The sequence below is a fragment of the Colletotrichum aenigma genome (assembly GCF_013390185.1).
Source record: "Colletotrichum aenigma strain Cg56 chromosome Unknown KSG_Cg56_contig01, whole genome shotgun sequence".
Classification (NCBI taxonomy): Eukaryota; Fungi; Ascomycota; class Sordariomycetes; order Glomerellales; family Glomerellaceae; genus Colletotrichum; species Colletotrichum aenigma.
This window is the reverse complement of record NW_023500907.1, coordinates 4,903,036-4,915,597: the sequence shown is the minus strand read 5'-3', so window position 1 is coordinate 4,915,597 and position 12,562 is coordinate 4,903,036. Positions and strand designations below refer to the sequence as shown.

The window sequence follows — 12,562 nt, the reverse complement described above, 5'->3', positions numbered from 1 at the left end:
TCTTAGCCTCTCTCTCTCTCTCTCGCTCCTCTTTTTTCGTCCTTCTCGCTGCTCGAGGACGCCGAGTCAGAATTTCTTCTCCCCGACAATTCTCGACACTGCGTCTTACTCCTCTCCGTCTCTTCCCCGTCTTACTCCTCTCCGTCTCTTCCCCGCCCCCCAGACACAAGAGAGTGAGAGAAATAGAGACTGCGTGTGTGTGTGAGTGAGTAAGAGCTTTGTTCCAGCTCTTTCACACAATTCCAGTTCCTCTTTTTTTTTTTTTTTTTTTTTTTTTTTTTTTTTTTTTGGTGTCCCAATTCAAATCAGCCAACCAACAACTTCTCAATTCCCCGACTCAACAACACCACAGCCGCAGACGCCGGCACGCGACTCGGATTGCCCCGGGCCAAGACGAGTTTTTTCCCGCCGTATCATGGTCCATCTTGCGACCGCTGTGACCCCCACAACTCACACTTACACCCGCGGCCTGAAGGCATAAACAGGGACAGGGACGAACGCCGTTCTCTGCGCCGGCGCGTGCGGGGAGTTAGAACCAGAGCCAGTGCCCCGAGTAGGATTGCCAGCAGAGGTGCAGCTGCAGGTGCCAGAGCAGGACCCAGCTCGCTCGGAACCGCCTTCATCCACCGTCGCCTCCTCGTTGATCTTTCCTTGTTCCCCCCAGATGACAAAGGACAATGTCATCTAGTCTGCAGCAGCTCCAAAGTCACCAACTCAGAGCTGTCAGTCTCGAATACTCGCAGCACGGTCTAGACTCTCCCGGCGCCCATTCGCACCATTCCCATATAACAACTTCCTCGGCTTCCCACCAACCCTTTTCCTCAGGAACCCCAAATGACGGAATGCGCTCCAACAGCGCTTCTCAAAGTTTGGTCGATGCCTCCCATTTTGCCGAGGACTTTTCCTTCCCGCCCCACGACCTCCAGGACCAGAATGCAATCATGTTTCTCGGCGACGCGGACCACGCTACCGACATGTTCTCAACCTCGCACCGCCATTCCGTCTCTTCTGTAAGCGGCGGCGGTCGTCAAAACTCCATCACCGTCATGTCCGTCCCCTACGGCAGGGCCGTCGACCAGCGCCGGCACAGCGTCATCACCTCGGAAGACGGCAGCCAGGACGACCAGGCCGAACCCAATCCTCTCGAGGACAACGGCGCCGACGAATTCGGCTTGCCTACCCAGGCCGGCAATGCATCTGACTTGTCGAAATCCAAGGACGACAAATCCGACCAGACGCCCGCCTGGAGTGAGCTGAAGACGAAGGCCGGCAAGGAGAGGAAACGGCTCCCATTGGCGTGCATTGCCTGCCGCCGCAAGAAGATTCGATGTTCGGGAGAGAAGCCTGCGTGCAAGCACTGCCTGCGATCGCGCATCCCCTGTGTTTACAAAGTCACGACGAGAAAAGCCGCCCCCCGCACCGACTACATGGCCATGCTCGACAAGCGACTGAAGCGCATGGAGGAGCGCATCATCAAGATCGTCCCCAAGAGCGAGCAAGACGCGAGCGCCGCCTCTCTGACCCGGGCTGTCGTCAAGCCGGCGATCCCAGGCTCACTCTCGGCTTCAAAAGCCAACGCAAAGAAGCGACCCGCAGACGAAGCCTTTGGCCAGGACCTTGACCACTGGGCAAAAGCTCCAGCCAAGACAAGAATCGAACCGCCAAACAAATCCAACACCCTCCAGGCCCAAGAAGCAGAAGAGAACAAGCTATTCCTCGAAGGTCTCGACGCGCTCCCGCCCAAGGAGCTCCAGGAACACTTAGCCGAGATCTTTTTCGAGAACATCTACGGCCAAGCGTACCATCTCCTCCACAAGCCAAGCTACATGAGGAAGCTCAGGTACGCCCATCGTGATCATTGAGAAGCCGAGGTTTGCTAAACTATTCTGCAGAGCCGGCACGTTGCCACCCGTTCTTGTCCTATCTGTCTGCGCCATTGCAGCCCGTTTCTCCAGCCACCCGAAACTCAACAGCTCGTCGCCAAACTTCCTGCGTGGCGAAGAGTGGGCTTCGCACGCAAGAGACATCTGCACCAGGCGGTATGAGTGGCCCAACATCACGATATTGACATGCCTTTTGATTCTAGGCCTGCACGAGTTTGGTACCTGCCACGGCGGTAGGAGCTGGGCCCTCGGCGGGCAAGCGATCCGCATGGCTTTTGCCTTGCAACTCCACAGGGATCTTGATCACGACCCCTTGAACCGAAATGGGGCGTCGCAACTGAGCTTTATCGACCGGGAGATTCGACGGAGAACAATGTGGGCCTGCTTCCTTATGGACCGTTTCAACTCGTCTGGAACAGAACGGCCGACTTTCGTAAGGGAGGAGACGATTGAGATCCCGTTGCCGATCAAGGAAAAGTACTTTCAGCTCGACATGCCAGCCCCGACCGAGACTCTGCGAGGCAAGGTTCCTCACCCGGTATCCGCAGAAGACGGACAGCTCGCCGACGTGAAGGAGAACATGGGCGTCGCTGCCCACATGATCAAGACGATCGCCATCTGGGGTAAAATCATCACGTACCTGAACCAGGGAGGCAAGGAACTCGACCCTCATCCGCTTTGGAGCCCCGAGTCTCAGTACGCGACCCTGATGCGGGAGGCGGAGGAGCAGCTGAATAACATCCCCGACTTCCTGAAGTACTCTCCCGAGAACCTGCAACTGCACGACACAGAAAGGATGGCGAACCAGTACTTGTTCCTTCACATCGCCATGCAGCAGAACATCCTGTTTCTTAGCAGGGTAGCCGTCGCGTCGCCAAACAGCCCGGTTGCTCAAGACGTTCCTCGAGAATTCGTCACGAAGGCCGGAGACAGCACATTTGCTGCGGCCAATGGCATCTCAGAAGTCCTCAAAGACGCCGAGTCGTACATGGTCACCGCGCCATTTGTTGGCTACTGTGCCTTTTCGTCGGGCACCATCCACATCCTGGGTATCTTCTCTGGCAATCCTGCCGTGGAGGCGGCGTCCAAGCGGAACTTGGCAACCAACGTCAAGTTCCTGTCCAAGATGAAGAGGTACTGGGGCATGTTCCACTACATGTCGGAGAACCTGCGCGAGCAGTACCGGACCTATGCAGACGCTGCCAGAGGAGGATCCCAGACCAAGGAGAATTCGACGGCGTCGCCCATCTTCCAGTATGGCGACTGGTTCGATCGTTACCCCCACGGCGTCTCCCAGTCCGACTTTTCAGACCCAGCGACGGCCAAGAAGAAGGAGAAGGGCGACGATGCAGTGTTGGAACAGAAGCCGGAGCTCCACACTGTCGAGGAGTTCTTCACAACCTTGTCCCCACCGCGCAGCACCGAAGGCAACACATCGAGACCCAACCCTCTTAAGCGCAAGTCGTTCGCCGGGAAGAAGCTGGGCACGTCAGGCATGCGCTCAGGTGGAAGTCAATTGGAACCACTGTCCACTGAAAACATTGCTGCATCAGCTCAGGAGCAATTGAGTGCTCGCATGCAACAGCAGCGGGGCATGTCCGGCGCTCTTGGCGGGCAGACCAGCGGCCCTTCCAGCTTCAACCCCCTCACCGTGCCACATTCCCAGGGTTCAAACTACCACGCCTTGTCCCCGATCAGCCCCATTGCTGTCAGTCAGTTCGGGCATCATCACCAAGGACCCGCGCCGTTCTACCCGCCTGATCTGCTCAGTATGTCTCTGAACCAGCAGAACGGGATACTGCAGCCCCTTGATCGACAGCTCGTGTTTGGTGCGTATTCGATGGAACCGGGCAACATGGGCCACTTTGACGGCCTCGACTGGGATGGCATGCCATCCAGTGCCCACAGCACTTCCGGGACACACCGGGAGGGTTCCCGCCCACGTCCGCAACGAAACGCCAGCGGTATGGGCGGACACGGCCACCAGACAGACGGCATGGGCTTTGTCGGCCAAGAGGCGTCGTCCGCTTGGTTCATGCCGTTCAACATGGAGCCACCCGAGATTGGGCAGGACATGGGCATGAACCTCGATGGCTTCGGCAACATGTTCAGCAACGGCCTGCACCACGGCGCGAGATGAGCTGGGGAGCGCACATTCAATCATATTGTCTTGTTTAATACCGTGATACGACGGCTTCCGCAAGGAAAGATCTAGGGCGCCGGGTGTGCCTTTGGGCTCTGTATTATCTGTATATGTCTTGGACTTTCCATGTTTCCCTTGCTTATGACTATATGACGGAAAAGACGGGACGGAGCAGGACCGGGGACTTCATTGGGCGGGTCAAAAAATATCTACTTGGGTAGCGTAGCGATTCCGATATACTTGTGTGTGTGAGATACCAACCCACGATAATGCAGCATGAAGACCACTACGTTACCGTCCGGATGTTCGTGATTAAATGGAGAGAGAGAACCTTTACATGGTATCGTTGTGTCTAAAAAAGAATATGACTACTTTTCTAACCCCGTTCCCCAAAAGAGTTATTTACGCAATAGACAAATAAGAACACTTGACGGTTTCGTCAGAACTCGCAGTTTTTCCACTACTCCGCAGCTGCGCCCGCCTCCTCGGCCTTCTTCTTTCCCCTGGACCTCTTGCGCTTCTTGCTCAGGCTGGCGCCTCCGTCCTCGACGTTCTCCTGCGTCGTCGTCGTCGTCTCGTCGGAGGCTTTCTTGTCGCTCTTCCTCTTCTTCTTGCTGTCCTTGAACGTCGCGCCCTCAAAGTCGAACGTGGGCCCCGTGCGCTCGTACTCGTTGCCAAAGTGCTCGCGGCGCCACTGCCTGAGGCGCGCCTTCTTGCCAAACTTCTTCTTGTCCTTGCGCTTCTTGTCGTCGTCGCGGTAGGGGGCGAGCTTCTTCAGGCCGGCGAACTGGTTCAGCGCGGCATCGGAGGGCGCGAGGAGGATGTCGCGCGCCGTCATGCCGAAGGAGGTCGGGGACGTCTCGCGGTAGCGGAAGCCGAACATCTCTGGCGTCTTGGAGGACGACGATGACGCCTCGGGGATGTCGAGGTCCATCTTGGCGTCGACGAGGGCCTCGAGCTTGGCGCGCTCCGCCTTGGCGGCCTTCTTGGAGGCCAGACGCTCCTTCTTGATGTCCTTGGAGGTCTTCCGCTTCTTTGACGGACGGCCGTCCTCGTCTTCCTCCTCCTCCTCCTCATCGCCTTCTGCCTCCGCCTCGTCATCTGTGAGTGTGATTTGCGGGTGCTCCGTGTCGTCCTTGAAGTCGGGCACAATGTCCTTGATGTCAATGTCGTCGTCCCACGTGGGCTTCTTTGGCCTCTTCTTCTTGCTCCTCTTCTCTCCGTCCTCCTCCTCCTCGTCTCCCGAGCTCGCGCCGCCCTCGATCTGGGCGTAGTACTCCTCGCCGAACTGGCGCTTCATCTCGTCCTCCCACTTGTCGTCCTCCCACGCGTCGTTGAGGAAACGCAGCCACTCGTCCTCGCTGAGCTGCTTGCCGCTCAGGCCCGCCGCCTGCTTGATCTTCTTGAGCTTCTCCTCGGCCTCCTCGAGCTTGAGCTTGCGCAGACGCGCCTTCTCCGCCTTGCGCTCCGCCTTCTCCGCCTCCTTGCGCTCCTTCTCCAGCTCACGCGCCCGCTTGCGCGAGCTCGCGGCCTCCTTGCGCACGGTGCGCGCGTTGGTGATCTCACGCGAGTACGTCTTGAGGGCCTGGTTTGACTTTTCCGGGTCCTCGAAGCGGAGGTTGTACGCCTCCTCGAACTTGTCGGCCAGCTCGCCGTCGTCGCCCTCGCCGTCGTCCGACTCGAACGCCTTCCAGTTGTGCTCGCCGCCCTCGGTCCACGCGCGCGCGGCCATGAAGTTGGAGAGGAAGAGCTCCGGGTCCTTGTCGGCGTTGGCAATGTCGTCCTCCGTGATGGCCTTCTTCTGCTTCTTAGACACCTTGCGAGCGCGGGAGGGGTGGACGCCGTCTTCGGTGGCTTCGGGCAGCTCGACTACTTGGCCAGGCTTCCGCGTGACAAAGTCCCCGCCCTCCTCCTCCTCGTCCGACTCCTCGGCCGCCTTGTTGATCTCGGAGATGATGGACTTCTTGAGGGCGTCCTGCTCCTGCGCATAGGTCTGGGGAGGCGGCGCGTCGTCCTCGTCGTCGGACTCGCCGACGCCGCCAGCCAAGATCTTTTCACGGTGGTAGTCCTTGAGGAAGAGTGGCTTCTCCTTCTTCTTGGAGGGCGTGGGCTCGGCGTTGGGGGTGTCCTTGAAGAAGGTGAAGTTCTTGTCCTTGAAGCGGGGGTCCTTGTTCTTGATGGCGGAGAGGGTGGCGGAGATTTGGGCGTCGAGATCTTCGGTGGCCAGGAAGCCTTCCTCGTCTTCGGTCTCGTCCGAGGATGAAGAGTCGTCGTCTTCGTCGTCGTCGTTATCGTCATCCCGCTTGCCCGTCTTTTTGTACTTTTCCTCCACTGGCCATGGTCAGAGATGCGTCAGAAATCAATTCATTTCGAGGTGAACTTACGCCTGTGCAACTCCTCGCGCTTCTTGTTGTGCTCGAACCGCTTCGCGTACTCCTCGTTGACCTTCAACTGCGGCGCCGCGATGTCTGCCCCTCCATCCTCGTCGTCTGAGTCGCTGTCGTCCAATAGGTTGACCTTCTTGGGCACCGACTCTTTTGTCGGTGCAGGCGCCATGTTTTCGGTAGTCTCCCTGCTGAGGCTCGGCCGCTTCGTTGCAGAATCCCAATGGGCGTGCGTTGTGGTGGGAACTTCAAGAGAACATGCAAAAAGCCTTTGGAAGGTCCTCAGAATCAACGTCCCGGAAGGTGGTCAAGCAACTTTTTTTTTTTCTGCCGCCCAGCGACGCCTGGAGCTGCACTGCGACCCTGTTCGGCAGCACTGGGTACGGAGGTACGTGCCTGGGATGGAATGTTTGGCGGGGCCCGGCCTCCATGAGTCCATCGGGGTCCGCAGCGGAAGCGCGGCGGATTGATTCTCCGCTGCCCCTCTAAGGATTGGAGCTCCGAGCAAGAGCATTGGCCAACCTTGGTCGCTGCCTTCCGCTGGCTGGGGCCCCTTTGGCCCTTTGGGGGCGGTGCTTCGTCATTGTTGCGCCTCACCACCCTCGTCGTTTCAGTGGCCGAGCTGTGGTCCTACGTATCACCTCTACCACCAACCCATTTACCTACCACCTATCAACCCATCGCGCAAAAGGCAGCAAACCCATCCCAAAAATCCGCTGTCTGATTCCATCCGAACCGATCCCTGAATCCCGCATCCCCCGCAATCAAAGAGACCCTCCGAATCAAGGGCATTGGTTTGTCGAATTTCAATAACCGATAAAAAAAATGGACGGATCCGGCGGTGCCCCGAAGCCGAGCAGCAGCGTCAAGCTGGTCCTGCTCGGTGAAGCTGCTGTTGGAAAGGTACGCCCACCACGCCTACGGCAGGCACCACGATGAGACATGCTAAGGAATCAATCTTCGCAGTCATCCCTCGTCTTGCGCTTCGTCAACAACGACTTTCAAGAGAACAAGGAGCCCACCATCGGAGGTACGTAGAGAAAAGTCGCCGCCCGCCGCCCTGTCGTTCGGGCCCTCGTCGCGAGACATGAACCTCTATGGCTAACCCGCAACCACTTGGTCTGCAGCCGCCTTCTTGACACAAAAGTGCAACCTGCCGACCCGGACGATCAAGTTCGAGATCTGGGATACCGCCGGCCAGGAGCGCTTCGCTTCGCTGGCGCCCATGTACTACCGCAACGCCCAAGCCGCCCTCGTCGTCTACGACCTCACGAAGCCCACCTCACTCATCAAGGCCAAGCACTGGGTCGCCGAGCTGCAGAGACAAGCGTCGCCCGGCATCGTTATCGCCCTCGTCGGCAACAAGCTCGATCTCACCAACGGCGCAGGAGAGAGCGCCGGTTCTGCCGGTGGCGACGCCGGCGAGGATGCCGACGGGGAGGACGGCTCCGGCGACGCCCGCAAGGTGTCCACCGAGGAGGCCAAGACGTACGCCGAGGAGGAGAGCCTGCTCTTCTTCGAGACGAGTGCCAAGACGGGCCACAACGTCACCGAGGTCTTTACCGCGATCGCCAATGCCATCCCCGAGACGTCGCTGAAGAGCGCGAGAGGAGCCGGTGCGTCGCATGCCGTGAGCCGGGGCGGAGAGGAGCAACGGGTCAACCTCACCGGACCGAGGGATGCGGCGGCGAAGGAGGGATGTGCTTGCTGATTATGACGACGACAAACCGAGGACCTTGGAGAAGAAGGGAATTGCTGAATTTTTCACGTTTATTTTTCGGAGTCTCTAGTCTTTATGCGCTGCATTTCTGCTATAGGGTTCATGTTCTTTTTTTATGGGAAGCGTCCATCCGGCAGAAACTGGGAAAGCTCGTCGTGGGGAGAGCCACTTTGGGCGCGTGGACGATAATGGTGGTCACGTTTTGCTCCAGATAGTGCACACTATCCTTCCCGCTCCCAACCTTCGCATGCTTGCTATCCGTTCGGTGTGTAACATTGGTGGTTTTGTGTGTTTGCAACGGCAGCGGGAAGAAGACGGACATTGGGATGGATCTTGCAGGTCAGCTTGGAACTGATAGCAGTCGTAAGTGCATTAGGTAGACGGAAGTATCATACACTCAAAGACAAGTTTGATAGCCTTTTGTCTTTGATCGCACTTCATTTGATGTTACTGCCGGCTGTGAGACAACGTCGTTGAGCGCGTAATTGCATCATCCATGGTCTGTCCTGACCGGTGCCTGTGGCCGGTGGTCGGTCGGCGGTTGGTAAAAAAACCAACCGGGTGGCAGGGTGGCCGAGGCATGCACACAGGGCCACACGTGCGACTTACAGTGGGTAGACGTACAAATACAGACGGCGGCCTGTCAAAATCAGCCAAGTCTGAAGCAAGCACTGTAAAACAGGCAGGTCGGGGTGGTGAAGGAGATGCCTGGTTGGTCAGTCACCGCCCACGCGTCCCACCTTTTTTTCTTAGTCTTCCCGCGCCTTCGTCCACCTCACCTCCGTCACCACAGAATCTTTTATTACGACGGGTTCTGCGCAAGAGGGTACGGGAGAAAAAAACTGTCCGCCAACAACACGCTCGTCGACATGACCGTGTCCCGCGCGACACGCTGAGCCGTCAATTCTTTTTCCATAATAGTACCTTGCTGGTGCCAAGACCCCGGCAGTCGGCCAATTATTCTACTGTACTTTTTCGGCCCCTCCACGTTACCCATGTATCTCTCGTCTTGATTTTACCTCTCGACCGACGACGATATGGCTTCGTCAATTACACCCGCTCAGGCTGAGCTCATCAGGTGCGTTTGTTGACTGTGCAGGACGATGGTGCCGCATGCTGACAACAGTGATTCGGCAGCTCTCTCGCGCCTGAAGACATTCCCGTCAAGCTGCGATGCGCCATATGTAGCGAATTGGCTGTGAACGCCTTCCGCCTGCCTTGCTGCGAGCAGGCCATCTGCGAGACATGTCAGTACCACGCTCTTCCCCATCACAACCTCGACGTCGGTTTAACCCTCCATCAGGCCAGTCTTCACTACCAGCATCATGCCCCGTCTGCGAGCACTCGCCAGTCTCCGCCGCCGACTGTACGCCTCACAAGTCTCTGCGAACGACGATCAAGGTCTTTCTTCGAACCCAAGAAAAGAAGCGTGAGGAGGCGCGAGCCAAGGAGAAGGAATCTGCGCCCCCGACGCCCGTCGATGCGAAGCCGAGCGCGTCGCTACCTGCCCCGAACGATTCCCCAGCTGTGCACGCAGAGGCGTCTCCGCAACCTGCTGAAAAGGCGCATGCCGACGAGAAGACGGACGCGGAAGCCGCGCCAGCTTCGGCGGCGGAGGCGACCGCTCAGAACGAAGCCGATGCGGCTGATGCCCCAAATGATGTTTGTGCTCTCCGCCTAACACGGGATGCCGAGCTCCGCTTACACCTTCACCAGGACGCGCAGGACCACGACGAGGAGCCCGGCCTCTCTAAGGGAGATGAGGATGATAACGAGACCATCATCATCACTGGCGACGAAGACGCGGCGACCGCACCCAGGCGAGGGTCTCAACAGGACGATGACACCGCGGACAACGGCGACGACCAAGGCGACGACGCGAGCACGAACCCGAATATGAGCTTCAACTCGATGAACGGCGGAAGCTTCCCGAACATGAGCTTCAATGGATCTGGCGACTTTAGCCAGATGCAGATGATGATGGCCATGCAGAACGGCATGGGCGCCAACTCTTTTGGCAACTTTCCTATGATGGGTACGTTTCACCTCACATGATGCCTGCCGACCGCAGCTGCTAACACGTCGTCAGGTATGCCAGGTATGGGTATGGACCCAATGGCGATGCAGAACATGTACATGAACGGCGGCTATGGTCCTCAAGGCATGGGCATGGGAGGCTTCGGCGGTGGTTTCGGCTCAGGCTCCAATAACTGGAACGGGCAACAATCATGGAATTTCGGCCAAGATAATTTCAATTCTGCTAATGCTGCTGGCATGGGATCTGGTGACTTTGGCAACTATAACTCAGGATTCCAGTCAGGGTACAATCAAGGTAATTTCGGTCACCAATTCAATGATTACCGCCGCAACAACTACGGCAACCGTGGACGTGGAAGGGGACGCGGCTACTACGGCGGAGGCTACGGTCGAGGCGGATACCAACAGTATGGCGGCTACGTGGACCACGGTCAGATGCAACAGCAGTACGGTTCCAACTACGGCCAGGGCGCCGGTGACGCGAGCCGCACCGACAGCAATGTGGATGAGTTTGGCCGCGAACGAAACCCTGACCAGGACGAGAAATCAAACGCGGGAGGAGACAATGCAGATGGCGGAGACGGCTCTAAACCCGTCAACGAGGGCGGGAACGAGTCTGGTCCTATTGATGCATCCGCGCAAGACGCAGACAACGCAAACATGGCACAGGATGGTGACTATTCTGCCTACAGTGGTAACAACATGAACGGAGGTTATGGGCCGCCAGGATTCTCAAACCAGAACCCGGGATTTGCACAGCCCGATGTTCCATTGAATGCTCCCACGGGACCCAAGGCCATGCGTCAAGGCCTACCGAACACTAGCCTGCATACCCTGCGGGCTCGAGGATACGTCGTCGCCGATAAACAGGCCCAAGAGTCGCCAGTAGATGGCCCTGACCAGCAACAACAAGAGTCCAACGTGGAGCAGCCCCGATCTAGAAGTAACTCTTCGACGCGCGCCAAAGATGAGGACTGGAGCCGTCGTCGTGACGTTAGCAGAGATCGTGAGAGGGAGCCCGACAGCCGGTCTGAAAGGGAATACAGCGCCCGAGACCGCGAGTACTCTAGATCACGCTCACGCACCAGGGAACCTAGCAGAGAACGCAAGAGCGATCGCAGCGATCGTGATCGTGATCGCGATCGCGACCGTGACCGCCACAGGCGTAGGCGCAGACGTTCCGAGTCCAGATCTGTGGCCGGAGATCGTGACCGCGGTGAACGGGACGACGAGTACCGTCGCAAAAAGCACAAGAGCAGAAAGCACAACGCGCACGGCGACGAGGACGACATCAAGTCCCGTTCTAGAGATGATGGGTACGAGGAGAGATCAAGGTCTGCCTCCCCTAGCGACTCAAAGAGATCCAGTCACCGAAGCCATAGGGACCGTGACGAGAAACGGCGAGACCGCGAGAAGGACAAGAATCGGGACGACGACTACGACCGCCATCGGAAGTCGAGTCACCGCTCCCATCGGGACAGAGACCGCGACAGGGACCGTGATTATGACCGCGACCGCAAGAACCGGGATCGCGATAGGGACCGCGAGAAGGACCGCAAGCGTGACAAGCACAGGGATCGCGACCATCGGCACCGCGGCAGCCGCAAGCACTCGCCGGAGCCGTCGCCTTTAGAGAAGGATTTCAACCCGCTCGCTGGGCCACGCGGCAACGCTTCGGGACTCGAAATCAGGGGGGCAAGCTCGAAGCCTGGCAAGTCGTCGGAACGACAAGACTCTGGCAGACGGGGTTCGCAAGCCTCGGTCAACAGCAAGTCTGCGCCTGCAGCCACCAAGGACCCGCACGCCCTCGAACGCGAAGCGAGAGACCGTGAGCGTCTGCTCAAAGAGACGCAACGTATGGCGGGCCTTGCTGGTCTTGCGGGCATCAAGCGCAGCAGAGACGACGGGGGCGGCGATGACGGGAAGCGAAGTCGCCGGAAGGGACGGCGTAGTGAGGCCATCAGTATGGACGACGAGGAAGAGCGTATGCAGAGGATGGAGGCCGAGAGGGAAGGCTCCCGCTTCCGTTAGCAGCAGAACCAAGCCGCGACGGGGGAGAAGGGTCGGAAGCAAGCGGACGATGCGGTCAACAGGATCCTCAATAGCCTGCGCAATCACATGGCGCGCAATGGCAAGAGGAGAAGAGAGAACAACCGTGCCGACCATCAGTAGGTGAAGTCTGGCTTACTGTGGCTTGGTGGGATGCATTCCAGCGGTCCGGCTCGCTCCCTCCCCCTCAGTTATCTCTCGTGCCGCAGGCCCCCGGGACGGGACGAGAACGAGCGACAGCGAGAAAAGACTTGTACGTTTAGGGGCTGGCACGTTACATTATCCAAAAACCCCTGACGAAAGCGACTGCAAAAGTTATTCAGCGGGTGCGAGCGGCTTGTGGGAT

General features: G+C 58.2%; 4 protein-coding genes across 4 annotated transcripts; 3 read left to right on the top strand and 1 right to left on the bottom strand.

Moving 5' to 3' along the window:
• Positions 1–842: 842 nt before the first annotated feature.
• Positions 843–4,023, top strand: CGCA056_v001292 (putative transcriptional regulatory protein; the record flags this gene model as incomplete). The annotated part of the gene is made up of 2 exons (XM_037316552.1): positions 843–1,840; positions 1,893–4,023. 2 exons carry the CDS (start codon positions 843–845, stop codon positions 4,021–4,023), a joined length of 3,129 nt encoding a protein of 1,042 aa, XP_037184396.1.
• Positions 4,024–4,486: 463 nt separating this feature from the next.
• On the bottom strand, positions 4,487–6,582 carry kri1 (the record flags this gene model as incomplete). Its single annotated transcript, XM_037316551.1, has 2 exons — positions 4,487–6,357; positions 6,411–6,582. The coding sequence occupies 2 exons, from the start codon at positions 6,580–6,582 to the stop codon at positions 4,487–4,489; spliced, it is 2,043 nt and encodes a 680-aa protein (XP_037184393.1).
• A 653-nt stretch (positions 6,583–7,235) lies between these two features.
• VPS21 (Vacuolar protein sorting-associated protein 21) lies at positions 7,236–8,121 on the top strand (the record flags this gene model as incomplete). Its single annotated transcript, XM_037316550.1, has 3 exons — positions 7,236–7,313; positions 7,377–7,440; positions 7,538–8,121. 3 exons carry the CDS (start codon positions 7,236–7,238, stop codon positions 8,119–8,121), a joined length of 726 nt encoding a protein of 241 aa, XP_037184394.1.
• A 1,046-nt stretch (positions 8,122–9,167) lies between these two features.
• CGCA056_v001289 (uncharacterized protein) lies at positions 9,168–12,198 on the top strand (the record flags this gene model as incomplete). The annotated part of the gene is made up of 5 exons (XM_037316549.1): positions 9,168–9,208; positions 9,268–9,377; positions 9,434–9,792; positions 9,847–10,165; positions 10,220–12,198. 5 exons carry the CDS (start codon positions 9,168–9,170, stop codon positions 12,196–12,198), a joined length of 2,808 nt encoding a protein of 935 aa, XP_037185423.1.
• Between the last annotated feature and the right edge of the window lie 364 nt (positions 12,199–12,562).